Genomic DNA, 24,194 nt, shown 5'->3' with positions numbered 1-24,194 from the left:
CCGGCTGGGCACGAGACTAGGCCATAATTACCTGGTCACGTGGTTCAAAAATTATTAACTCGCGTGACCTTCCAACATAAAACCGAGAAAGGGGAGAGGCTACAACACAGACTCTGAGCAATGGCTATTTCAGTAACTTCTTTGCTCCTACTTGCTTGTTTTGCTAGCGAATTGATACTGGAAGCGAGTAAGTGTTGCTACGTAGTTGTGGACGAGAGGTACATTGATTGTTCACAGGTAGCCAGAGGGGAGTAAGGCTGGGATCATTCCGGACACTACAACACGATGTTAGCGGAGTAGTGTACGCCGTGGATGAGAAAACATTCTTTATCGAGAACTTTAGGTTTGATGGAGGAGGAGCCGGTGAGTAGCTACGACACAGATTGGGGGTTTAATCATTGATCCTTTATACCTATGGCTTAATATAGCTGTCATCACCTGGGCTATAACTGTACTTTGCAAATGGGCTAACAGATTAAGCTCCAGTTCCCAGAGCTTAGACTGCATGCATGTGGCTGTAGCCCTGGTTCAGCTATGCTGCTGCCAGAGTACTATTATTACATTTGTGTAGATGTGTTCGTGTACGTGTACCGCAAGGGGGTAGAAGTTGACCGGAGAGGAGGAGGAATATCAATATACTGGAGTATGACGTAAGACAACCTGTAGCATGTGTTGTGTAATTCAGCAGTAAAATCAGTTGAAGTTAATGAGTACATAATTTGAGAATGTATCAGAGCTCCTTGGCCAGATGAATATGCAGATATAGCTGAACAAAAATATTGGGAACTTGTGCATGTCTACCGAAAACATACCAATCGTGTTCTCTGCCATATGATGACATGGGTAACTTTGTGCTGATTTATTTACTTAGTTATTTATTTATTTATTAAGGAAGTTATTGCTCTAGCTGTTTAGACATGAATCTACTTCAAAATTCATGTTTTATACAGAAAGCTTGAAAATAGTAAATATATTTGTGTCCTAGCACATGACTATAGTTCATAAATCTGTCATAGTATACATTGTCTGTTAAACAACAATTTTGACATGGGCTTGACTTATAGAACAATTGTACAATCAAATTGTGTAGGTACACGGTCCCCAGTGTACTAATACTATGTACAGCTACCCTCATTTATTTAGAACACATTAACAGATTCCATCATATATCCCTGTCAACCATATATTTTCTTCATACCAACGCACTGTTATATGTTGGTGAATGGCTGCTGCTAATATCTTATGCACAGGGTAATTATACCTGCATGAGAATTAACATGTAAATTATACTTCTTTTTCAAACTACTTATAATGTTATTCCATATTATTGTAGTGAGTCAATGATTCCTAACAGAAGGTTCAGTGGTGAAGATGTAACCGTGTCACTTCTTAATCGTCCTAATGATGGGCTGTTAATCTCTGACCTCCGAGCCATCACCATTTGGTGTGCACCATTCAGAGTGTTCTTTGGCACATTAGACATCCCTGCTGACAGGACCACCTCACTGCCAGTAAGTTCACACCCGCTCTGTCACATAGTCTCCTATAATCGTATCTCCATATATAGCCTGGTCTACAGATGTCTTATTGTATACAACCCCATGAAGACCTACAACTCACTATCGGTTATGATGATAATAATATTAGGATCAGACAGTGTGGATGTGTAGAAGAAAGTAATTACCACGTAATGTACCACTGGGTTGTGATGTATGCCATGTTAACTGGTCTAGATGTGCTGCTTTGATCACTGTATGATGCGAATTTTGCAGGAGAAATTTTTAACTCTAGACAAAATTTTGCAGATAATGTTATTGGTGAATGTTTGTGTCACACTGCATTCTCTCTATTTAGTTAGCTAAAATCAAACAATAATTTTTTGAGTTGGTTCATCTAATTTGTCAAATTTTCTCCACCACAATTTTGTACCATACGGTACTGCTTAGTATAGACAAGACAATCCTGCAAGTACCATTTCACTAAGTGGATCATGTTTCTTTTACAATGTGGTGTATTGAACAGTTCTCTATACAAACGTATCATGTGTGTGTGGGACAATTGATGGCTATGAATATTGATAAAACATTACCAATAGTAGATTTGTAATAATGTATATAGTCCATGATGATTGTTATCACATGTTACCATACAAGTAGTGTTAATACCATACTAGTGTTATTAATAGTTTAGTGGTCTCCTATTATGGCCAGTGGAAACCTTATATTAGTCATGTCACCTCATACCATACAATGTTGTTAGTTGCTCAATATGGAGTTGTGTGTGCTGTTGTGTTGAATATCATGTGGTGTATATATGGATTTGTGTGTCACAAGTATCAATGGGGTGGTATGTACATGATCCCCGTGTTGTGATAATTGTAAAATGTTTGAATATAGTACAGTAGTACGTACTGTAGATTTGCACTTTCCAAAATAAAAATTATAACTATAAACTAAGCTCAAAATAACTTCATATGGCATAGACAAAATCAAGCCTGCTATTGCAAGGTAAACCACACTGCTTCCAAAAAGTTATTCAAATCTTTTGAAAACTTAAACAGCTAAGGCCACGGGTTTAAACTTTTCACTGTTAGACATTCCTTTGGCGTGTGGAAATATATGCAATGCGCACATCATGGACTTACCTTTGTGAGCATTTCCTTTTTTTGATAGCGCAAGGTGTTGATTTGCGGCTGCATACCATGCAAGAACTTGTAACTAGAAAAGTATAACTGAGTGCTACTAGTGATATGCTCCTTAGCCTTATGAGCTCCTGCTTACGTGATAGGCCATGCTGTACCTGGTTATGTTAACAGGTGCTACCAGTTAATAAGCAGCCATAGAGTGTTAGTACTAGTGTGAATAGTTAAAACAATGATGAGCTATTCAGCATACAATTTTGACCCTCCTTTCAAACCATAAGGTGATGATGTAATGAAGTAAACAGATTGGTTAATAGCTAACTTCTCCACATATCATTTCTTTGTGTAATGGAATAACAGAGTCGAAAAATATATGAAATTTGATTAAGGTTCAGAGAAGTGAAACAAGGAAAGTTGTCTACATCTGAAGATATACTAGTGGACATTTAGTCCCTAAGTGTCCGGTGTAGGCAACCTCCCTTGTTTTGCTGCTTTTATTTCTTTGATCCCTAATCAAACTTAATTCCTAATTTTTCTTTGTAATTGTTATGACTGGTGAACCTGCACATACCACATTAGAAAAAGAATGGCATAAGGTTTATTGCTTTTCATCTGAACACGTGTCCCAACTATCAATTAATGAAATAGCTAAGTGGTCATTACGGTTTGTTTTCAGCTACCCATATATACATTCAGCCCAGTATACAACATTACAAATGAAGAATTCACTATGAGAAAGTGGACAATTCCTGTTAAAAATTTTAGGAAAGCCATCAGAAAGCCTTAAAACATCCTTAAGAGGTTCAGGTTTGATGGTCTTAAAAATGAGCACTGTTTGGTCTTACTGACTTTTTGTCTACCTGCTTTCCCCATTGTGTAATTGTTGTCAGGTCATGGTAATACTAGTACAATACTTTGACACGGTAATCAGATATGCTTTTGAGGAACAAACAAAGATGCCTGGTGTTCCTTCCATCCTTTGTCACTCCTAAAGTGTTTTCCTCCTTTTGTTATTAGCCAATAGTGAGCTGCAGGATGACTACTGAAACCCTGTATAGCAGGAAGTCAGAAACTAGTTCTGTTGAATACAACAAGAATTTGATCCATTCACAGAATGCTTCCTCATTGTTGATATTTTCTTTTGGCTTCAGTATCGACACCAAGGTGCTTATATTAATACTATGCAACACTGAATTATTTGTAGCATCTACGCTAAAAGCACTGCCTATTATAATGGCACCCCAGATGAGTTATTGTGTGGTCTTGCACTTAAGATCAAAATACTCTAATAAAGCAGTCAAGTGCATAGAATAGTAGTGCATCTCTGTTCTGTAGGAGTAGAAATGAACTACATACTGCAAACTAAAGTAAAGATCCATACACCAAAAATATATATATTAAACATTGTTAATTTATTGATTGGAATTTCATGTGAACAATGAATGAGGCTTATAGCTCATTTATTATCGTATACCAATAAATTAATCTGTAGCCCAATTAAATTTTGTTTATGTACTATTGTTGATAATAATTATTGTTTCTTGGAACTTGCCAGTTAAACTGCGACATTATACACCATGCAGCACACATTTGATAATTCTCTGTCACTAAGTTGGTTCTTGTCTCCAGTCCTGTATTTCATCTGATATGCTATCACAATTTAAATATTTTTTAGGCTGGCAACTGTTTGTATGAAGAGGTATGCATTTATAAATTTTTCTTATCTTCTATCTGTTTTATTGATGTCGGTACATTTGATTGCATTTAATTGAAGTCCGTAAGTCTTCCCCCACATGACACTTTTTGTTGGTCTCAAAATATCCATACATGTATTTTGATTTTGTGAATAAATGGATCTTTAATTATTTACTGAAAACTAGTCTATGTGGCTTATTTGACTGCTATAATGCACTCTGTTGTTTATTAAGCCATCGTATTATTATTATTTGTCAATAGACGAGTACATGGCATTTGGTATCAGTGGAGATGACACAAGGACAAATATGGTGGGAGCTGATGTGGTGGTGACTTGGATCGATGACGATGGCCCTCAAGCTATTGACTACTACCTTACTGGCAGGGTGCAGGTTAGTTATAACCCGTTTGTTGTTTACTTGTTGTGACTTGTGTATGTGTGTACAGTGTAGGGGTGGACAAGGGGTGTGTCCTGATACATTAATTACTGAGCAGACTGGTACACAAGATGTCACCATGATTGCAGGAGATGTGACTAATGACCAGAGATGTGTAGAGTATCAGAGGCCATTGAATTCAAGTACGCAACTACAGTTATTATTGATGTATTGCGTTAGGGTATTAGGGACTATTGTACTTATCACAGGTGATCCCTTGGATAGGAATTACTTGATCAATAGACAGTCACAGTTTGTAGTATGGGCCATTGGACCTCGTGCCACTGAAGAAGGTCTGATGAACCTTGCCTTCTTCCATACTGAGTATCCTCGTAATGGCGGTGAGTTATTGTACCAGCTGTGTGTACATAGTGTGTGGTGTGTGCATGTGCGCACACGTGTATGTGTGTAGTGTGTGCACGCATGCGTGTGTGCAATTGAGTAATCATATTTTCATTGAGTAATCATATTTTCATTCTTGTACAGAAAATTTCATGTTGGACTTTGCTACTGGTACTGGTTCTGCCAATCTACAGTGCCAAGCTGATTTACAGTGTAGGGAGATACCTTCATGTCCTGCTTGGCAGGGACAGACTATTGTTGCTAAGGAGCCTACCACATTCACTGTCAAGATCGGTTTGTCAGGTGGCCTGCGTGGATATCAAGCGATCACTGGTAAGGACATATTGTTTAGTGACAATGATGTACTATATGATCCTGTAGGGTTGTCAGGCTGGGGTATAGCTATGTACATTAATGACACGCTAATACCAGCACTGAGACTGGAGCGTAATGTAACATATACATTCATTGTTGAGGCTGGTAATAATGTTACTGACCCCTCCAACTATCATCCCTTCTATATCACTGACTCCATCGATGGAGGGATAATTCTGGATACTCCTGAGCTGAGATTAGTGAGGATTAATGTGTACTTGTGTAACTTGTAGTAAAATTGTTCTATTAGAGCAAGAATGAACAAGTTTATGCTGGTTATGATACAGACTCTAATGACCCAACTGCTGGTAAGATGTTAGTGACCACACTTGTTACAACATCACTACTATCACAGCTGGGAGACTTTGCCGACATGTGGAGACAGAGAGATCTGGAGCAGTAGCTACTAACTGTAACAGTAGACTAGAGGATTATCTGGACACTTTGAGTGTGTCTTGTGAGGGAGATGAGAGTGAAGCAGCCATATTAACATGGACTCCAGATGAAAACACTCCTGATGTAGTCTATTATCAGGTGAACATTGGAAATTAAAGATGGAAATGGAAACTTAAAAATTGAAATTGAAAATGGAAATGGAAACCTGAAACCAATGCAGTGTTGGGTTACTATTCCAGTCACCTGTGTACCAAACTTGCCTGACAGGTAGCTTCATTGGGCAGGTGGTTTTGTAGACAATTAACAGGCTTTTGGTTTAGACAGGTGATCAGCCCTTATCAGGTTTCACTGTATAAATATTATAGGTATTTCAATCCCAACAAACTTTACTCGTGTATTTTCACCTTTCAACAAAGATGACCTTTTATTAAAATAGCAGCTCCAGAATATTTATTGTAAACTGCACAAAAAGTGACTGCTCTATTAGAATAATGAATAATGTAACCAGCTGATGTTTGGTGAATGCTGTATTAGAGTATTTCATATGGTGAATTCCAGCAATTAATTTTTCCTTTTATCTTCAGCTGTAAACAATTAGGAAATTTATACCAATCATATTTATGTCTTATTCCCATTATATAGTATTTTTATACTAATTCAAATTTATTACCGTATTTGTGTCCATTAGTGTGCTAACCACATTCATCTTGGGTGGAGAATTATGTTTGTTGATGAAGTTGAAGGATCAGGAGGTGCCAATCATATGGTAAGAACATCTCAGAGTTGATAATGTTATCACGATGTGTTGTTCCTCAGGTACCATCACTAACGGCTACTATAGTAGTTATTGCGATAGTTAAACTATTTGTTTTGTAATTTGTGTATTTTATTAGAACAATAATGTATTGTGCAGATTAGGAACTGAGTATGAGTAATTGTTTTTCTATTCATAATCCAGTATTGTTAAAACTGAACAACTGCTAGCAGGGAAGATGTCAGTGCTATCAACAATATTTGTAGTGCTGCCAAGTGTGATCCCATCACCTATTATGTTATAAGTTGTGATAATAAAAGCTAGAAATTTGAGTTGTCAATTCTTACCATACTGCCAGAAATGTCTTCAGGACCTTCTGTGTTTGGAATAGTATCACTAAATACCTCAATTCTCCAACCAAGGTGGAAATGGTTTGCACACTAACATTGAACGATGACTAATTGTTAGCAAAGTTGTGATAGTGTATCTACCTGATAATAGACTAGATCAGGAGTGTTATCATCTGGGGTCCATGTTAATATGGCTGCTTCACTCTCATCTCCCTCACAAGACACAGTCAAAGTGTTCAGATAATCCTCCAAGCTATTACTACAACTAGTAGCCACATTACCAGATGATGAGGTCTCCACATGTTGACAGTGTCTACCAGCTAACATGTAGTGTGTATATGATGTAATGTGATCATGTGATCACTTACCAGCTAGTGGAGTGTTAGTGTCCACATCAAAACCAGCGTAGACCACTTCATTCTTTCTCTGTAGACACACACACACACACATATAGCTACATATTCACGTCACCTTACTGTACAGTACTAAGTTATGCAGTAATGAGCTTCATGGAATTATTATAAGCTAAGTGGAGCCTTGTGCACTATTGCTGTACATTAGTGCTGCTTGTTAACAAGAGTTCATAATATTGTATGAACTCTTGTTGTTAATATTCCAATATTTTTGTTTCTAAGTATACATAGTGTGCAGTTAGCCATGTACACCATAGGGTGTGTTTTCTGTGGTAGTTGTATGCTATCATGTTAACACTTACTGCTCTTTGTTCAGGGGTATCCAGTAATATTCCTCCATCAATAGAATTAGTGATATAGAAGGGATGATAGTTGGGTCCATCATTAACATCATCACCAGCCTCAACAATGAACGTGTATGTTACACCACGTCTAACCCTCAACACTGGTATTAGTGTGTTATCAATGTAGTAAGCTATTCCCCAGCCTGACAGACCTACAGGATAACCAGCACAGATTATAACTAATACTAGTTACTATTAAACATGTATATTACCAGTGATAAACTCATATCCTCTAGGGCCACCTGATGGGCCTATCCTCACTCTGAAGATAGTGGGACCATTTGCTGCTATAGCTTTGCCAGTCCATCCACAAATCTGCACTTCTTCAGAACACTGCAGAGGTGCTGAACACTGCCGTGTACCTTGTGGTGCAGCTCCGAAATTGATTTCTATATTTTCTGTACAAGTTTGTTTGATCAAGAATGCCGTTTATGAGTCTGTATCTCCACTCACCTCCATTACGGGGAAATTCAGTATGGAACAAGGCAAGGTCTCCCAATCCCTCCTCATTAGCACGTGGTCCATATGCCCACACTATAAACTGTGACTGATTAGCTAGTATTGGTCTGTCGTAACGACTATCTTCTAAAGTGTCCAACCAATTGTAAGTAAACAGTAACAATAGCACACAAAACTCACCAGTGGTAAGACTTCTACTATACTGGACACATGTTCGTCCATTAGATACTTGTCCAGTGATATTAACTATGTCCTGACTACCTCCTCCATTGCCAGTTATTAAGTCATCTGGACACACTCCACTACCACCACGACACTGTAAGGAATAGCCAAATGAGGATATTTCCTCAAACATTAACTACTGATCTGATTGTTGTATAATAATAGTATTTCCTTAACTACATGATGTACTGATTCTAAGTATACAACTTTCCTACTATGAAGCCATAAAGTTGTTGTACCTGTTGTCTACTGGTGAGGTAGTAATCTACAGCATTAGCTACTCCATCTTGTCCTACCCAAGCCACCACCACATCAGCTCCCACCATAAATGTCTTTGTGTCATTTCCACTAATACCAAATGCCATGTACTGGTCTATTGACAACACTTAATAGTCACCAGATCATCACAGGATAGTGACCACTCACCTGAATCAATACAACTACACAGTTCAAATGTTCCAATCTCACTATCAGCATCCACTGTCCATGACACTTGAAAATTTGTAGTTAGTTGAGCACAGTATTGTAAGACAGGTGACTATATATGTATATATATAATCATGTCATATATTATATGTAGCTGGTGTACTTACTGCTGAGGACAGCATCAGTCCTTTTGGTATGTCTATGCGACTGAAGAAGACTTCAAATCGTTGACACCAGATGGTGAGAGTACCAATATCATTGACAGTCAATCTACTGTCTTCACGATCAGGTCTATCATCCAATGAGATGGTGATGTCTTGGCCAGTGTATCTCCTAGCTATCCTGCCATCTGAACCCCTATAAGTGCGACAATACTCTTTTCAGTATTTATACAACATCTTAATTTTGTTTAATATCAAACCCCATATAAACTGGAACATTTAACTAAGGATTGATGTAATACTAATCCATTAAAGAAGTTGCCATATCATATTGTATAGAAACACACCAGCTACTGCTGCCATAGAAACCAAGGGGTTTCAGTATAATATAATAGTGGCACAATAATAGTAGCCTAGTAAACCCGGCACACTTACGATTCTCTCCAGTTAATAAGAATTCCTCCACCAGACGGGTCAACAGTAGCATTTCTCAAGTAGACATACACGTATACAGCTGTAAAAACATTTATTCAGTCTCATGTAAGCTAGACCACTATGTATGCACAAGTTTCTCAGTGCACACACAAACCTGGTGCTTGTCCATCATAGTGAAAATTTTTAATGAGTAAGGTGGTCTCATCTTTTGCAGCCAGGGTTCCTTGGATCCCATGATCTAGGTTGGGCAGCTCACCGATCTCAACAGCACCTGAGACAACAGGATGCATACATGCTATGAGATCTTTATAGCTAGCATATATCTGCAGTTGTCTATACTAATAATGACCAGCAAGCTGGACAGCTGAGCTATTAGCAAAGCTTAGATTCATATAGACCAACTCACCCTGTGCTGTGAGGAAGAACACTCCAAGGATTACTGCTATCTCGGTCAGTAGATACATCTTTGCACAGCTTTATAATAGCTAAACTTTACTGAAATGAATACAGTTTGTCAGGCAAACCGCTCTCTTTTATATCCTTGCCAGACATGGCTGCACGTGTTGAACACAGTGTGTAGTCTACACTGGACACCAGTACATCTGGTACCTCGCCTACTTTACCTCGTGCCTGTAGGGCCTCGTGATAGTGATTTCATTTAATCAATCAGAGAATGAAAACATTGGTTGCAGCCTTACAAACGCGTCAGGAAATCAGGTCACTCCATAACTGGCCATGTGTATTAATCAGGTATTAATAGCATGACATGAATTTTTTGGTTATAGGGTAAGGCCACTCCAAATAAATTCTCTGTTTCCCGTCCTGGACTCAGGCATATTTGCATGCGGGCGGGCGGTTCATTTCCATTATTTCATTATAAGATTGGCTAGCTATTCAAGCCATTATTTTCCTGGCACTGCCAAAAAGGCTGCATAAAAGCATGCTTAAGCTTGTTCCTTCTTTTGTAAGTTGCAAAAATAACACAAACGTGAAGTTTGTGCTGACTTGATAGCGCTGCTGACACGTGAGCTGACACTGTTTCAAGTGAGCCTATCAGTATGCAAGAATAACCGGAAAATAATGGAAGAATACGGAATAATGGAATATTTAGAGCTGGCAGTAACCAGATGCGGGCGGTGGACGGGGAAACAGAGAATTTATTTGGAGTGGCCTATACGTACGTAACAGTGCATAACATGACGTCATGTATCTAACACACTAGTAGATATACAGAGTCCCTTGGTGTTCATTAGGTCTCTGGTGACAGTCAATCTATATACTCTCGTAAATAGCCACATACGTAGCAACATAGTATTTTTGTGTGCATGTGTGCATGTGCATTAGGGATGGCCATGGGCAATGCATCACAATAAGTATCAATACTTGATACCAAGAATACTACAAAATAATTGATACTGATACAGGTACGTAGCTCATATGGTCAATTAGTAAAAATGCCATTGTAGATGAAACTGGCTGTTATAATAGTATTATATTTTGAACACTTTCAGACACTGGGATTGCACTTTTCTGCTTGATAATTAAGCAGTGTTTGTACTTATGACTGGTAAACTACGCACTTGTGTTGTATACTGACATACCTTCAGGGTTTGAACCACATTGGTATTGGATCGAATAACAGTATTGTCCATCCCTAGTATTGTCCATCCCTAGTATTGTCCATCCCTAAATTGTGCATGCGTACATAAATGCCTTGTGTGCGTGTGCGTAAGCATGGGTGAGTGAGTGAGTGAGTGAGTGAGTGAGTGAGTGAGTGAGTGAGTGAGTGAGTGAGTGAGTGAGTGAGTGAGTGAGTGAGTGAGTGAGTGAGTGAGTGAGTGAGTGAGTGAGTGAGTGAGTGAGTGAGTGAGTGAGTGAGTGAGTGAGTGAGTGAGTGAGTGAGTGAGTGAGTGAGTGAGTGAGTGAGTGAGTGAGTGCCAGAGTGAGTAAGTGAGTATGCACATGCATGTGTGTATGTGTGATAGAGAGAGAAGCAGTAAAGCCATGTGGGTAGAGCATCAGTCTGGAGAAGCACTGAAATACCAACTCAGGGGGTGAAGGATCCATGCAGGTGCCCACACCTTCACCTGTGAGACATGCATCCTGCGGGCTACAAGTCCTACTTTAGGAGGATTTTCCTGTGCTGGCTCAGTCCCAGTGTTGATTCAACATGATTGTGCTAGCATGGTAGTGGGTGTGTGTACTGTGTATAGTGTTAGTTTGTATGTGTGTTGTGTGTGTCTCACACAGTAGGTGATGGGTCCAGGTGGAACCTCGGGTGCCCACACCTTCACCTATGGGACATGGTACAGCCTCCTGCGGATTACTAGTCCTGCCCCAGGAGAAAATTTTCCTGCGCTGACTCCGTAGCACACAGGTGTCCCAGTGCTAGTTCACTGGGTAGTGACGAGGCATGACCATGCTCAGTGCTCAATATAATGTCTCTTACATGACTGATTTGTCAAATTACAAAACAACATGTAACATAGTTGATCATTGATACATAATAGTATGCAGTTTACATTCACATTGGCTTTTAAAAGCTTATTTTGATAGGTCAAAAATGTCACCATTTTTAATTAGGTTGATCATTGTGGCTTTTGGGTCGGGTGACAGGCTGTTATTTTGCTAGCACGGCAGCTGAAGGCTTTTCTTGTGCATGTGTGTGTGTGTATGTGGTGTGTACACTATAGTCTTATATTGGTAGTGATATGCATACAGCTAATAACTATACAGTGGAACCTCTCTATTGTGGATATTTTGGGACCCAGGCCACTTTTTGCTGTAATATAGAGGTTTTCCTCTTTCAGAGATAAAAAATGTATTAACCAGACCTGTTGAGACCAAACTTTTTGTCCTTATTATGGAGGTTTTTTTACTATTGTGTCCTTGGGAGTTTGTTAAGAGAGGTTCCATTGTACATGTAAAGTGTGTATCATGCAAACAGGCTCAGTACTTTATAGTTACTTCAGTGATGAGTTCTGAGTTACGTGTGTACATATGTAGCTTGGTAATGTGAGCAAGTTAAAATTTGGAGCTATCTGATTTAGTATGGTATGGTGAGAATACAATACCACAATAATATTTTAAACATTTGTGCAAGGAGATAAAATATATTCGATAGAAAATTGGTGACTTAGGAAGACTTGACACATGAAAATCACATATCAGGTAATACTAGAAAAGTATTTTCATGTGACCACTGATGGGTCATGTGTCATATTCAATTAGCTGAGGAGTTTCTGTGTGTGACTATATTACTAACACGTGTACCTTACAAGTGATGTTAATTGATGGCAAACTTTCACTTTAGCTAATTATAACTGTTAGTTCCCTGAAGCTGATGAGTGTTCAATGCAGTATACAATAACTCAGTATACGGCATATACTCATTAAATAATGCATACCAATAATATCATAATGATGAGAGTTAGCCTATAGCTGGCTAACACTCTGTTACAAACTCTCCATAGCAACCTATAGCTAACAGCTGCATACATCATGTAATGTAAAGATCTCTGCTATCCCACTAAGTAAAACATGTAAATATACACAGAGTGAGAATCATAATGCTAAAACAATGTTGAATGCAGAAAAAATCCCTGAAACACTGCAGGAAATAAAGATGTAACTAGCTATTCACTTAGAGAAATATAATATGTCACTGTTCATGATCATTCATCTATTATGTTATAGGGACCCACCAAAAAGCTAACACCTGTTAATGGAAGGAGTTATAGAACCTTAATTTACAGCCAGTGAAACTTCACTTGAAATGAATACAGTAAAACGGTGCATTCTAGGCAAGTGCCTATGGAGCTGGGATCTAGTACCTTGACTAAACAGTGACTTACGCTTCACAGGCCTAGGGTTGTAGTAATTAATCATTACAATGTTGCTACATATCTCTCTGCTGGCAGCTGTGTTCATTTCAATGTCATTTCAGTGTTGGCAATACAACACGCACAATCTAATCAAGGAAAAGATGCTAGTAAACATTTGATCAACATACAATGAACATGTCAACAGTGAATGGTGATGTCTCTCCTCAACAAGCAATAGTGAAACCTGAATAGTGTAAGTGCATGACTAATGTATGGCTTCTGGTATGCTCAAGTTAGTTGTGAAAATAATATAGTTTAATAACTTCCCATCATGTGAAAGTTTTGTGTCAAGAGTTATAACATTAAGTATAATAATCGTGACTGAGTTGTTACAGAGTTGATATATATGTACAAGCAACAAATTCAGTTTCTGTTAAGTCTATGTAGCTATAAATTTAGCAGACATTTCATGTGCAGTTGAAATGAAGTTAGTTATAGACTTTATGCAGGTGATACAAACTGTGGCACTGAATTGTACTACCCTAGGAAAATGGCATGCAATCAAGGTACTGTGAGATCTGTTGGCAAGCTAAGGCTACTATACATGTATAAAGTGTCACAGTGTTTAACATGTAAAAATATTATACTGTAGTTAAGAGGTTATTTTTCCAACTAGCTATGTGGTGAGTTGTGTAAACTATAAACTATGCTACATTATTGTCAACTTTTATTACCAGTTATTACGTATAATGTATTTATAGCTACAATATGATAATCATTATATCAGGTATATGTCATACCTACAGTTTGCTATCGACCAGTTAGCACGCACTGGTTTAGCATAATGCTTAATAGAACCATGATGGTACTATACACAGAGAGAATGAAACATTAATATAGCCAATAAACTCCTCATAAATAGCTCTACTAATCTGTTGAACAATTCAAATTAATGTAAGTGGTCATGAACAGCTCAGCCTGAGCCACATGCCAATCAGACTAGCTATGCTTGCTTAACATGTTTACTAGACTATACATGCACTTTTGATTGTATTTATTATCGTTATCTTCTTGGTAATTGGCATAAGCCGTTCTTCCTTACCAGAGCTAAAATGCATACATACAGTACAAATAGATACAAAACAAAGCTATACAAACATACACTAATGACTAACACACATCACTTAAATACAAAGATTCAACACAATCAACAAGTTCAGGATGAGTCATGACTTTTCACCTTTTTGCCAATCAAATAACACCGAACTCATATCACAACTGCATGGCTACTGAAATGCTGAGTTTCATTACACAGGTATACGGCAAAAGTTTTGATTTTATTTGCTGCAGTAGCATGTAATTTAACTTATTGTTCTACAGACTTGCTTTCTTTCCTGGGAGCACACCCTTGATCCCCAGAACCCCTAGTTTCCTGATTATAATTTGCTTTGCTGCATCATGTGAAACCCTTATATTCTGCACAGCCATACTGCCGGTAAAGGTGTTATAGTAGAAGGCTACAATGAATTATCAACTTGCTCCGTCAGTATATGCATCAGTACTTTTAAGTATTTAGGTTTTTATAACTAGTACATTACTACGTAATATATGTTGGGACTTTGTCTGAAAAGCTGTAGCTGCTGATAAAGTCACCAGAGAAATCAGTGCTTATTAAGATTTATCCTCTATCTCTTCCAATTCACTCACTCCAGGGTAACCCTACATCCTAAGAGCTGCTGAACTAGGGTCACATAGTGTGATGGTTTTCAGTTTCAGGAAACACTCTACAAATTTACAGCAGGAGCACAATCATCATACGTACCAAGCCCAATGGTGTGTGGTATGTATACAATTGTAGTGATAAGAAACTTGCACCGTCTCATTACTCAGTGAAGAATTTACTGAAAAAAGCATGAGCATGTGTGATAGATTATTTTAGTGGTACACTTTGACACACAATCCTATAATAGCCAATAGAACTGTGACGTCCAGTAAATGGAAAGAAAATTAATATTGGAAAAGTTTTTGCAGAATATTGTCTTGTCTATAGGGTTAGCTAACAGTGAAATACACATACAACTTGATGTTGCTGCATATGAGAACTTGCAGCTAAGTGTACTCTATATAAACACAGAAAACTATAAATTGTTAAAGAAAGGTCACTGGCTATGGCTGACTTCCCTTCCTATTAAGTTAAAGTATTGTAATGCATTAGGCATGGCAATGATGGAATGCATTGCCGGCTAAAGTGAATGCCTAAGGTTTATAGACAGATCTCACATAATGTCATGCCACTACTTGGATCCATGCATCCATTTACACTTGTTTATAATGTGTTGTGTTTGTCCACACTGACATAGATCATTCCATTTTGTAAATGATTATGTGTGTATATATATATTGCTGTTTTCTAATGCACAAATATTGTTTATTTTGCTAGTACAACTGACAACTAATTCATTCCAGATACTGTAATTGATGAGTCATATATGTATTAATGATCAAGGTCCCTTCATTATGAAGTGGACACAGCAGTGATGGAACAGCCTCTTATAGTCAATACATTGCATAATTATTATATGATTGATTATTGTTAATATCTTCACAAGAAGGCTAAGGAAAGCTTTTATAGACAGTATGAGGTCAGAATCAGATTAAAACACAACCAAGTGATGAGTTGATGTGAGACAACTTGATTTGTTGGTATAGTTGCAAAGCTGAACCTGTTTGATGTATATTATTGATGTTACTGGTTGTTTTGTGCACATGAAGGAGCCAGCATAGCCACTATAGTAGGGATATGTATGACTTCTGTCCTTTCATGAAATTATAACTGAAGGTATATACAATTATCTAAAGGGATTGCAAAACAATTATCATTAAATTAAACAGGCTGTTTGTTATGCATATTCAATTTGGCTATATTTTATATTAGAGCTAAGTATATTATGTAGATCATAGGTGTTAAGAACTGGCACTTATGCATGCACTTCTTATTTATGTTAGACTGCATTATTTTCAAAATCCGGTCAAATATGTAATTATGGTAATTCACATTTATAAGGTGGGAGGGAGTATATAGTTAATTGTTTGAATGTTTCAATATCAGTGGTGTAATAGGTAGACTGTTTCATTGTGGAATAGTTCTAGGGCTGAAGAAACGAGTAATGATGAGTGTTCACTGATGACTGTAAGTGGTTGAATTTCTGGTCATGAAGAAGTACGTATGATTTATTTAATGTTAGCAAGCAGCGTCGGTCTGTGACAAGTAAATAGAAAAGTAAAATAGGGCACGCGTCTTGGAGAAATGAGCAATTTAATTTACTTAGCATTTTTGTAATGCTGTAATCTGTATAATGGTGTATTTAAGACACAACAGACTGCTTAGTGCTGTATAGTTTAGAGATTTCATTTTGATGGTAGGGTCCGGTCTCAAATGGCACACTACATATTCAATGGGAATCCAAGTAGGAAATTTGCAGATGTAGTCAACATGATCACACTATAATAGTTTGATACTTTAATTATCATGATTGAAGCATTGCATTTTACTCTGTGCTAGCTAGAAAGCCAATTATAGCTACGTGAATAGGTGCAATTGTATCTCAAACACACATGGGCAATGAAAAGGTAGAAGAGCAAGAAGGGAAAAGCTATATTTTCTAGGAAATAGAGGGGTCATAATTAAATTTTAGGGGTAAAACTGCTAAAAATCGAAATACTCTAATAGAACAGTCAACTACTCTAATAGAACATACACCATTAAAACTCTTCTAAACTATAAGGAACAAAGACCAGTGTGTGAGCTGAAATTGAACACTTAAATTCTTTTTCTTCTTCCTCTTGACCTGTGTACTACTATCTCATGATTGTGCCAAACATCTTGCCAAACTAATTGTTTTAAAAGTTAAATTTTTATGCTGTTTTATATGTCACAGTGTACTGAACCATAAAGCAATAACTCTTCTCAAATGGCTGTTCTGAATTTTTAGTTGAATGTATAAAGTATAGTTTTAGCTACAATTTGATACTTGGGCTACAGCACCCTCGGCAGAGCTTGAAGGTTGCACTCCAAGCTTCATACATTTTCTATTTTTTCTTATAAATAGCCTCAGAACAAACATAATCCATACAGTATACCCCTTCTACTGGAATTGTGGATAATGTACATTTGTGTAAAGTTACATACATAAAATTCTTTCTCAACATTCAGAGAAGATGCTTTAGAACGACAACAAGATGAATGAGAAATATTCCCAACCTTAAGTACATACTGAATTGCCCTTCTAAAATACAGTAGAAAACTCTTTGAAAGCATTGCACCATAGATACAGTAATATTGCTGGACCAAGTTATGGTTTCATGACTAGTAAATTAAATATCTTATGGCTTCTGGAGACTACACTTCTAAATCCCTTAAAATTCAACTTTGAACTCAATTGTGCCATGCACTTTATATAACTCAAAGTATATAATTCATTGCTATAGAGAATTAGAACTTGCATGGCATGTGCTTATGGGGCATGCCCTCCTCTCATTTTACTAGCTAAGTACTAGTTGATGGAGTCGCCCCTAGATCTGCCCCTGAAAGGTACTAAATTGTTGCACTTCATCAGTCCATTTTGCCATGACATGTATTGTGCTTGCCTATTGTGCAAGTCATAGGATCTTCTGGTCAGATAGGCTTAAGAAAAGAGAGGGCAAGTCCAGGGTTTGAGCCTTGAGTGCATGATGTTATTTCTAGACTACTGGATTGACATAATATTATCTCCTCTTCCACTTACTCCTCAGTTCTGTTCCAGTTTGTGCAATTAGTCTTTCATAAGCAACTTTGCCTGAAAGCTTAGGAAAAATCATCAGTCTCCCTGAACTGTTAATCACCTTGGCTACAGTGACACTTAACAGTTTGGTGCCGGTGACTTACAGGAATGGTGTTCTCTGAGTCCAAATTGATTGAATTGCAAGATCGTTTGGACACAAGATGTTTTTGGATTTAAGTGCTTTATCAGCTGTAGCTGGCAATCATCTATGATTCCATTTTTTTACAGTGTTCACCCTCCAGTGCTTAACTGGTGAATTATTTAACTGAAGTTAGCCACAATATTAATTGGGCAGTCAGAATTTTTGGGATCTGAACTGGAAATTAGCTAATCAATATGATGCCGCTATCTATACTAACTCCATTGGTTTTCTTTTCGATGTTGCCGGACTCTATTAGCTAGTATAAATAGTGCATTAATTAAATTTGTGGCTAGCCACTGTAGTTCAGCTACAAACAATAGTGTTCAACAATGGATCACGTGACGAATTATTACTGGGTGCGCTTTGTTTGAATTTAGAGTTTGTGATTGCTTGCTGTTTCATGCCCCAAATACACACTCAGGAGTCACTGATGGATCAATATGGACGCCAGTACTATGGTGTGCGAGTGGAAGATGACGAAAGAACGCAGCAAGTAACACGTCTTGTCGTGATGACGTAAGAACTAACTATAAAAGTGGTAACCAGAAGCCCATGATACCATAAGTTAGTCATCGTGTGGAACTGAGACGATGCACGTCACCAAGCTGTTCTGCCTTACTGTGTGCTTGCTATTAACTGGTACGTTAATATGCGGATCTGATATTTAATGATATCACTAATCTCACAGGCTCAGGATCACGAGCTGCTGTGTTCTTAGGAGATTTAGTAACTCATTTTCACCAGGTCAGAGGAGGACTGTATGCTATTGACGAGAAAACCTTCTTTATTGAGAACTTTAACTATGATGGTGCAGGAATAAGTGAGCCATTCTATAGCTATAATGTATATGAAGGAACTGCATATAGTCTCACCAGTCAGCTAGCCTGTATTATTTCTTCTTTTGTCACTTGGTCAGGAAACCAAATGACAAAAGAAAAATTACAGGCTGGCCAGCAGGACTAACGTACATGAATGTTGAATTTTTTTGTGTGTGTATTTTGTAGCTGTTTATGTGTATATCTACCTGATTGGTGATGAGGTGGATGAAACTGGTGGAGGGATCATTGTTAACTGGAGCTCATCGTATGATGACATGTCATCATTATAAACTAAGTGGTAATGTTTTAATTGTGTTTAGGATGATGACAGTTCCAGAAAGAAGATACAACTCAGAAAATGTTACCATTTCATTACTAAATGGTCCAGAAACTGCTGCAAACCTGAACATTTCTAACATCCAAGCATTTACAATTTGGTGTGAGCCATTTGAGCTATTCTTCGGTAGCTTGATCCTCCCAGCAAACGTTAGTATTCCATCAGTTGATGTAAGTTAACAGTGAACATTATATCATTACGTTATTTTGGGAATATACTAGACATCTTCTCCAACTGCTGCTCCCGTTGTACAACACTGTGCTCAGCTACATGATGACCTCCAAGTGTTTTGGACTACTAATAGCAGCCATATTAAAATTAAACAATGTGGATGTATCAGTGATGGTAAATTGACTGTTACACCATATTGTGGTTGTGTGAACATTGTTTGGTAATGTGTGTATTAATGAAGTATACCCAAGTGTGGTCTCTATACTGATCCACACCTAATGCACTTGTACTACTACAACTACACTTTGTGTTTATGCTATATATGAATCCCTTGTTATACCACCTCTATTGTCAATAGACCAGTACATGGCATTTGGTATTAGTGGAGATGACGCAATTACATTTATGGTGGGAGCTGATGTGGTGGTGGCTTGGGTAGAACAAGATGGAGTAGCTAATGCTGTAGATTACTATATTAATGAAAGACAACAGGTTTGTCATTGTGTTGTGGCACTGTGTGTCAGTGTGTATCAGCTGGTTATTGTCCTTTGTTATGTAGTGTAGAGGTGGAGAGGGTGTGTGTCCTGACACATTGCTATCACAGAGTGGAACAGACGATATTACAATAATAGGAGGGGGTGTGTCAGATGGGATGACATGTGTAGAGTATGAGCGATCACTAACTACAAGTTAGACTAGTGTTAGTATATTGATAATGTTAATACTGTCATTTCAGGTGATCCGAGGGATAGTCCTTACTTGCTCAATAACCAAACACAATTTGTAGCATGGGCACTCGGCCCTTTAGCAGCAGAAGAGGGATTAAGGAACCTTGCTCTCTTCCATACAGAGTGGCCTCGTAGTGGAGGTGAGAAAAAGACAGGTGTTTTCCTGTAATGAATATCCTTGGCAAGCACTGGATGGTGCTATTGCCATATATGTCCATGTAGCACAAATAATTGTTTCCTGTTTTCATCTATGCTACTAAACAAGTTACAAAACCTGTCAAATGTTAAGCTTATTCATTGGACACTATCCCAACTGGCTATATAGAAAACCTACACAGCAACCAGTCAGAAAAATTATGGTATTATAATATCATGTATCGTGATTATCATGATATTATTATGTCACAGTATTTCACAATGTTGTAGCACCTTTGTACAAAGTTTACTGGAATGTATAATAGTTTACTGGAATGTACAAAGTTTACTGGAATGTATAATAGTAAGTTAGTGTTGTGTTGTATTGCTACTGAACGCTACATTGTCAGTAATTTATTACCGTGGCTTCATGCTAATTTTCATAATTTTATTGTATTATGATAAAAAAGGTGGAACATTAAAAAGTGTGCAATAATTGCGATAAGCGATGATATACAAAATAGTTGCATAACACTAGTCATTTATGAATGGGAGTATGTTTGACAAATCTGTTTTACATATATGTACGTGTGGAATTTTTCGTGATATGAATTTTTTGCGATTACAAGGCAAAACAGGATTTTTCACGATTATATTTTCATGGTTCACTGCCAATACTGGATTGTTCACGATTTTCATGGATCACATACCTCAAGTTTAGTTTTCATGGTTGCAGTGTTGTCTCGAGGGGTCCACAACTCCCTTGAAATCTCATACACCACATTTGAAATCTTAAGAAATCTTGAAATCCTTAGCATCTTTGTTACCGTATATTTTAGGTTATGTTGTAGTCTATGACATAATCTTATGTAACATCATCCATATTACCTAACATCAATCTCTTGCATTGTAGCTATAGATGATGATTCTTTTATCCTGGTTTCTGTAAACGGATGTAACTCTAAGCACCAGCCACGCCACATTTTGAAGTGCTCCCATGAAAGGGTGTCTTGCATTTCTGTATTCTCTCTCACACACACAATTCACTGTTTTTCCAACTGGGAGATTCAATATATATAATATATGGTAGCCCATGAATGCAGTTCCTGATGATTAAAGTACTGGTCATTGTCAAATTCATTATACACGTTATGATTTTTTTTCACAATTGCTGTGTTAACCACGAAGTCCATGAAAATGACATACTGTTGAAATTTCCACTCATAGTACCAGCAAGGGAGAGTTCAAGCTACTATATAGTGAGGCTTCTGTGGTTAATAAATGGTTTCAGTAAGGTAAAGAGTTAAAGGTCTTCTGTCAACTCCACATATGTTTGTACCTGTTGTATCATAAATAATTCTATTCAATACTACATGGTAAATTTTTTTGTATAGTCTGATTGACAGGATGTATATATTTTAACATGTCATGCATCATATAGTTTACTATGTCAACAACATGATGGATGTCATCTTGTGTACATCAACAGTGTAAAGTGTGAATGTTTCAACGTTAATCCATCATTACAATGTTGTAATTATTTTCTAGCTAATTTCCAGTTGAACTTTGCTCAAGGTTCTCAGTGTGTAGAGCCACTTCAGTGTATAGATGAGATGGTGTGTGCATGGGAGGGGGCCAACATGACAGCAATGGAGCCAACCACTTTTTTTGTGAAGATCGGATCATCAGGAGGTTTGAGGGGCTACCAAGCAATTACTGGTAGGAGTAATAGAAATTATAACTTAATAAAAAAATCATTTCAGTTCAGCCATTTCACCATGTTTCTTTAAGTATAGGAATCTGTGATTACATGATTTAATGGTATTTGACAGCTAAAATTGGTATTGTTATGTAATCCATTCTTCATAGAGCAGGTAGAGAAAAGGTCAAGAACTGAACTTAATATATGCAGTTAAATTTTTTTAACATTAGTCAAACAGCAACAACAGACATTAGTAGCTGTTATCTGTACTATTTTACAACTACCTTTCATTTGAACAGCTAGCACATAACTCAGAGTATCTGTGTTGGTTACACAGAACACTGGGAGGGTGTGTTGGTATTACTCAATGCATTGTAAAATTCACTATGTGATAATGATGTGTCAATTATGACATTGTTAGACACAGTGATATCTTCTTTCATTAGCACCATCTTCATATCAGTTGATAAGCCAGATCAGAGTTCTTTGTCTTCTTGTTTGCTAGGTTACCATTTGTCTGTAATGTGAAATGTGACAGCCGATCTGTGACAACACTCATCCTATAGTTAGAATGTTGTCGTGATGGCTGGGTGAACATTTATAACAATAATGGCTTTTATTTCTGTAGTTGAGTACAAGCACAACTTGTTACAGTAGGACAAACATTTGATTCCCTTGACTAAGTTGTCACATCAAATACTCTATAGTCATCAATATATTGTATTACATAGTTTTGTACTTGTGATATTAACTTTAGTCCTCTACATCTCTTTCCTGCAGGGTTGTCAGGCTGGGGAATAGCTCTCTACATTAATGATACACTAATACCAGTGTTGAGGGTTAGACGTGGTGTGACATACACGTTCATTGTTGAAGCTGGTAATGACGTCAATGACAGACCACGATATCATCCTTTCTACATCACTGACTCCATTGAAGGGGGAATATTACTGGACACTCCTGAGGATCGATTAGTAGGTTAGATGTAATTAAAAACTTGTTGGTTATCTTTTTCATATAGAGAAAGAATGAACAAGTGTTTGCAGGTTTTGATTTGGACTCTAACCAGCCCACTGCAGGTATGCAACAACCTACATTAATACGTCATTTAGTTCTCTGTCACAGCCGGTCGATATTGTGAACATGTGGAAACTTCATCATCTGGTGATGTGGCTACTAACTGTAGCAGTAGACTAGAGGATTATCTGAGCACTTTGACTGTGTCTTGTCGGGGAGATGAGAGTGAAGCAGCCATATTACAATGGACCCCAGATGATAACACTCCTGATCTAGTCTATTATCAGGTTATTAACACATTACCATATTAATCAAAGTGATCGTGTGTGTGTAGTGTGCCAACCACTTTCACTTGGGATGGAGTATTGAAGTGGTGAATGGAACTGACTCTGGAATGGGAAATATTACAGACCCTGGAATGGGAAATATTACAGACCCTGGAATGGGAAATATTACAGACCCTGGAATGGGAAATATTACAGACCCTGGAATGGGAAATATTACAGACCCTGGAATGGGAAATACTACAAACCCTGGAATGGGAAATATTACAGACCCTGGAATGGGAAATATTACAGACCCTGGAATGGGGAATACCACAAACACTACAGATAATATGGGCAACGGAGTACAGAATAATACCACTGATGTTGATATGAGAAACAACACTGACATTGGAATGAGAAATATTACAAACAATGTAACAGGAATGGACATGGACAGTGGAGAAACGGTTAGTATCACTATAGCTGCTGACATTTTATACATCTGATTTGTGTCATTGTAGTCATCTCACATGATGGAGGTGTGGCTGATCCTGCTAGCTTCAATAACATCCCTGATTGTGACTATCAACTTATAGTATTGATATTTGTTTTTTATTAATACTGTGTAAAAATCACAAATGATTAGCTATAAAACACTGATTTGATATTACAAAAATACTGGGAGTTAGCTATAAGGGAAGGAAGGGGTTCCAAAGTTTAATGAAGTCATGCAGAGGGAAAAAATTTTGTGTAGGTCAATGTTAAGTTATCAATTGCTTGTACA

The 24,194-nt window shown here is 37.5% G+C and overlaps 3 protein-coding genes across 3 annotated transcripts; 2 read left to right on the top strand and 1 right to left on the bottom strand.

Moving 5' to 3' along the window:
* The first annotated feature begins 28 nt into the window (after nucleotides 1-28).
* Nucleotides 29-6,863, top strand: LOC136265247 (protein Skeletor, isoforms B/C-like). The gene is made up of 14 exons (XM_066060105.1): nucleotides 29-187; nucleotides 238-363; nucleotides 572-650; nucleotides 1,334-1,511; nucleotides 1,568-1,676; nucleotides 4,598-4,728; nucleotides 4,784-4,916; nucleotides 4,983-5,114; nucleotides 5,260-5,448; nucleotides 5,497-5,690; nucleotides 5,741-5,798; nucleotides 5,846-6,024; nucleotides 6,575-6,652; nucleotides 6,703-6,863. Exons 1-14 carry the CDS (start codon nucleotides 121-123, stop codon nucleotides 6,760-6,762), a joined length of 1,713 nt encoding a protein of 570 aa, XP_065916177.1. The 5' UTR covers nucleotides 29-120; the 3' UTR covers nucleotides 6,763-6,863.
* On the bottom strand, nucleotides 6,743-10,051 carry LOC136265246 (protein Skeletor, isoforms B/C-like). The gene is made up of 14 exons (XM_066060104.1): nucleotides 9,857-10,051; nucleotides 9,605-9,721; nucleotides 9,451-9,529; nucleotides 9,022-9,211; nucleotides 8,855-8,966; nucleotides 8,668-8,801; nucleotides 8,387-8,522; nucleotides 8,201-8,332; nucleotides 7,960-8,145; nucleotides 7,706-7,899; nucleotides 7,359-7,416; nucleotides 7,132-7,310; nucleotides 6,988-7,080; nucleotides 6,743-6,930 (listed from the first exon to the last, which is right to left on the bottom strand). Exons 1-14 carry the CDS (start codon nucleotides 9,912-9,914, stop codon nucleotides 6,850-6,852), a joined length of 1,749 nt encoding a protein of 582 aa, XP_065916176.1. The 5' UTR covers nucleotides 9,915-10,051; the 3' UTR covers nucleotides 6,743-6,849.
* An 8,575-nt stretch (nucleotides 10,052-18,626) lies between these two features.
* LOC136265237 (protein Skeletor, isoforms B/C-like) lies at nucleotides 18,627-24,070 on the top strand. The gene is made up of 14 exons (XM_066060088.1): nucleotides 18,627-18,875; nucleotides 18,925-19,056; nucleotides 19,241-19,319; nucleotides 19,375-19,561; nucleotides 19,613-19,736; nucleotides 19,921-20,054; nucleotides 20,122-20,251; nucleotides 20,299-20,430; nucleotides 21,974-22,144; nucleotides 22,908-23,101; nucleotides 23,149-23,206; nucleotides 23,253-23,431; nucleotides 23,479-23,877; nucleotides 23,932-24,070. The coding sequence occupies exons 1-14, from the start codon at nucleotides 18,827-18,829 to the stop codon at nucleotides 24,004-24,006; spliced, it is 2,043 nt and encodes a 680-aa protein (XP_065916160.1). The 5' UTR covers nucleotides 18,627-18,826; the 3' UTR covers nucleotides 24,007-24,070.
* The last annotated feature ends 124 nt before the right edge of the window (nucleotides 24,071-24,194 follow it).

This window comes from Dysidea avara, chromosome 8 (genome assembly GCF_963678975.1).
Source record: "Dysidea avara chromosome 8, odDysAvar1.4, whole genome shotgun sequence".
In the NCBI taxonomy this organism is placed as follows: Eukaryota; Metazoa; Porifera; class Demospongiae; order Dictyoceratida; family Dysideidae; genus Dysidea; species Dysidea avara.
The sequence above is the reverse complement of the archived record's forward strand: the minus strand, read 5'-3'. Positions and strand labels throughout refer to the sequence as shown.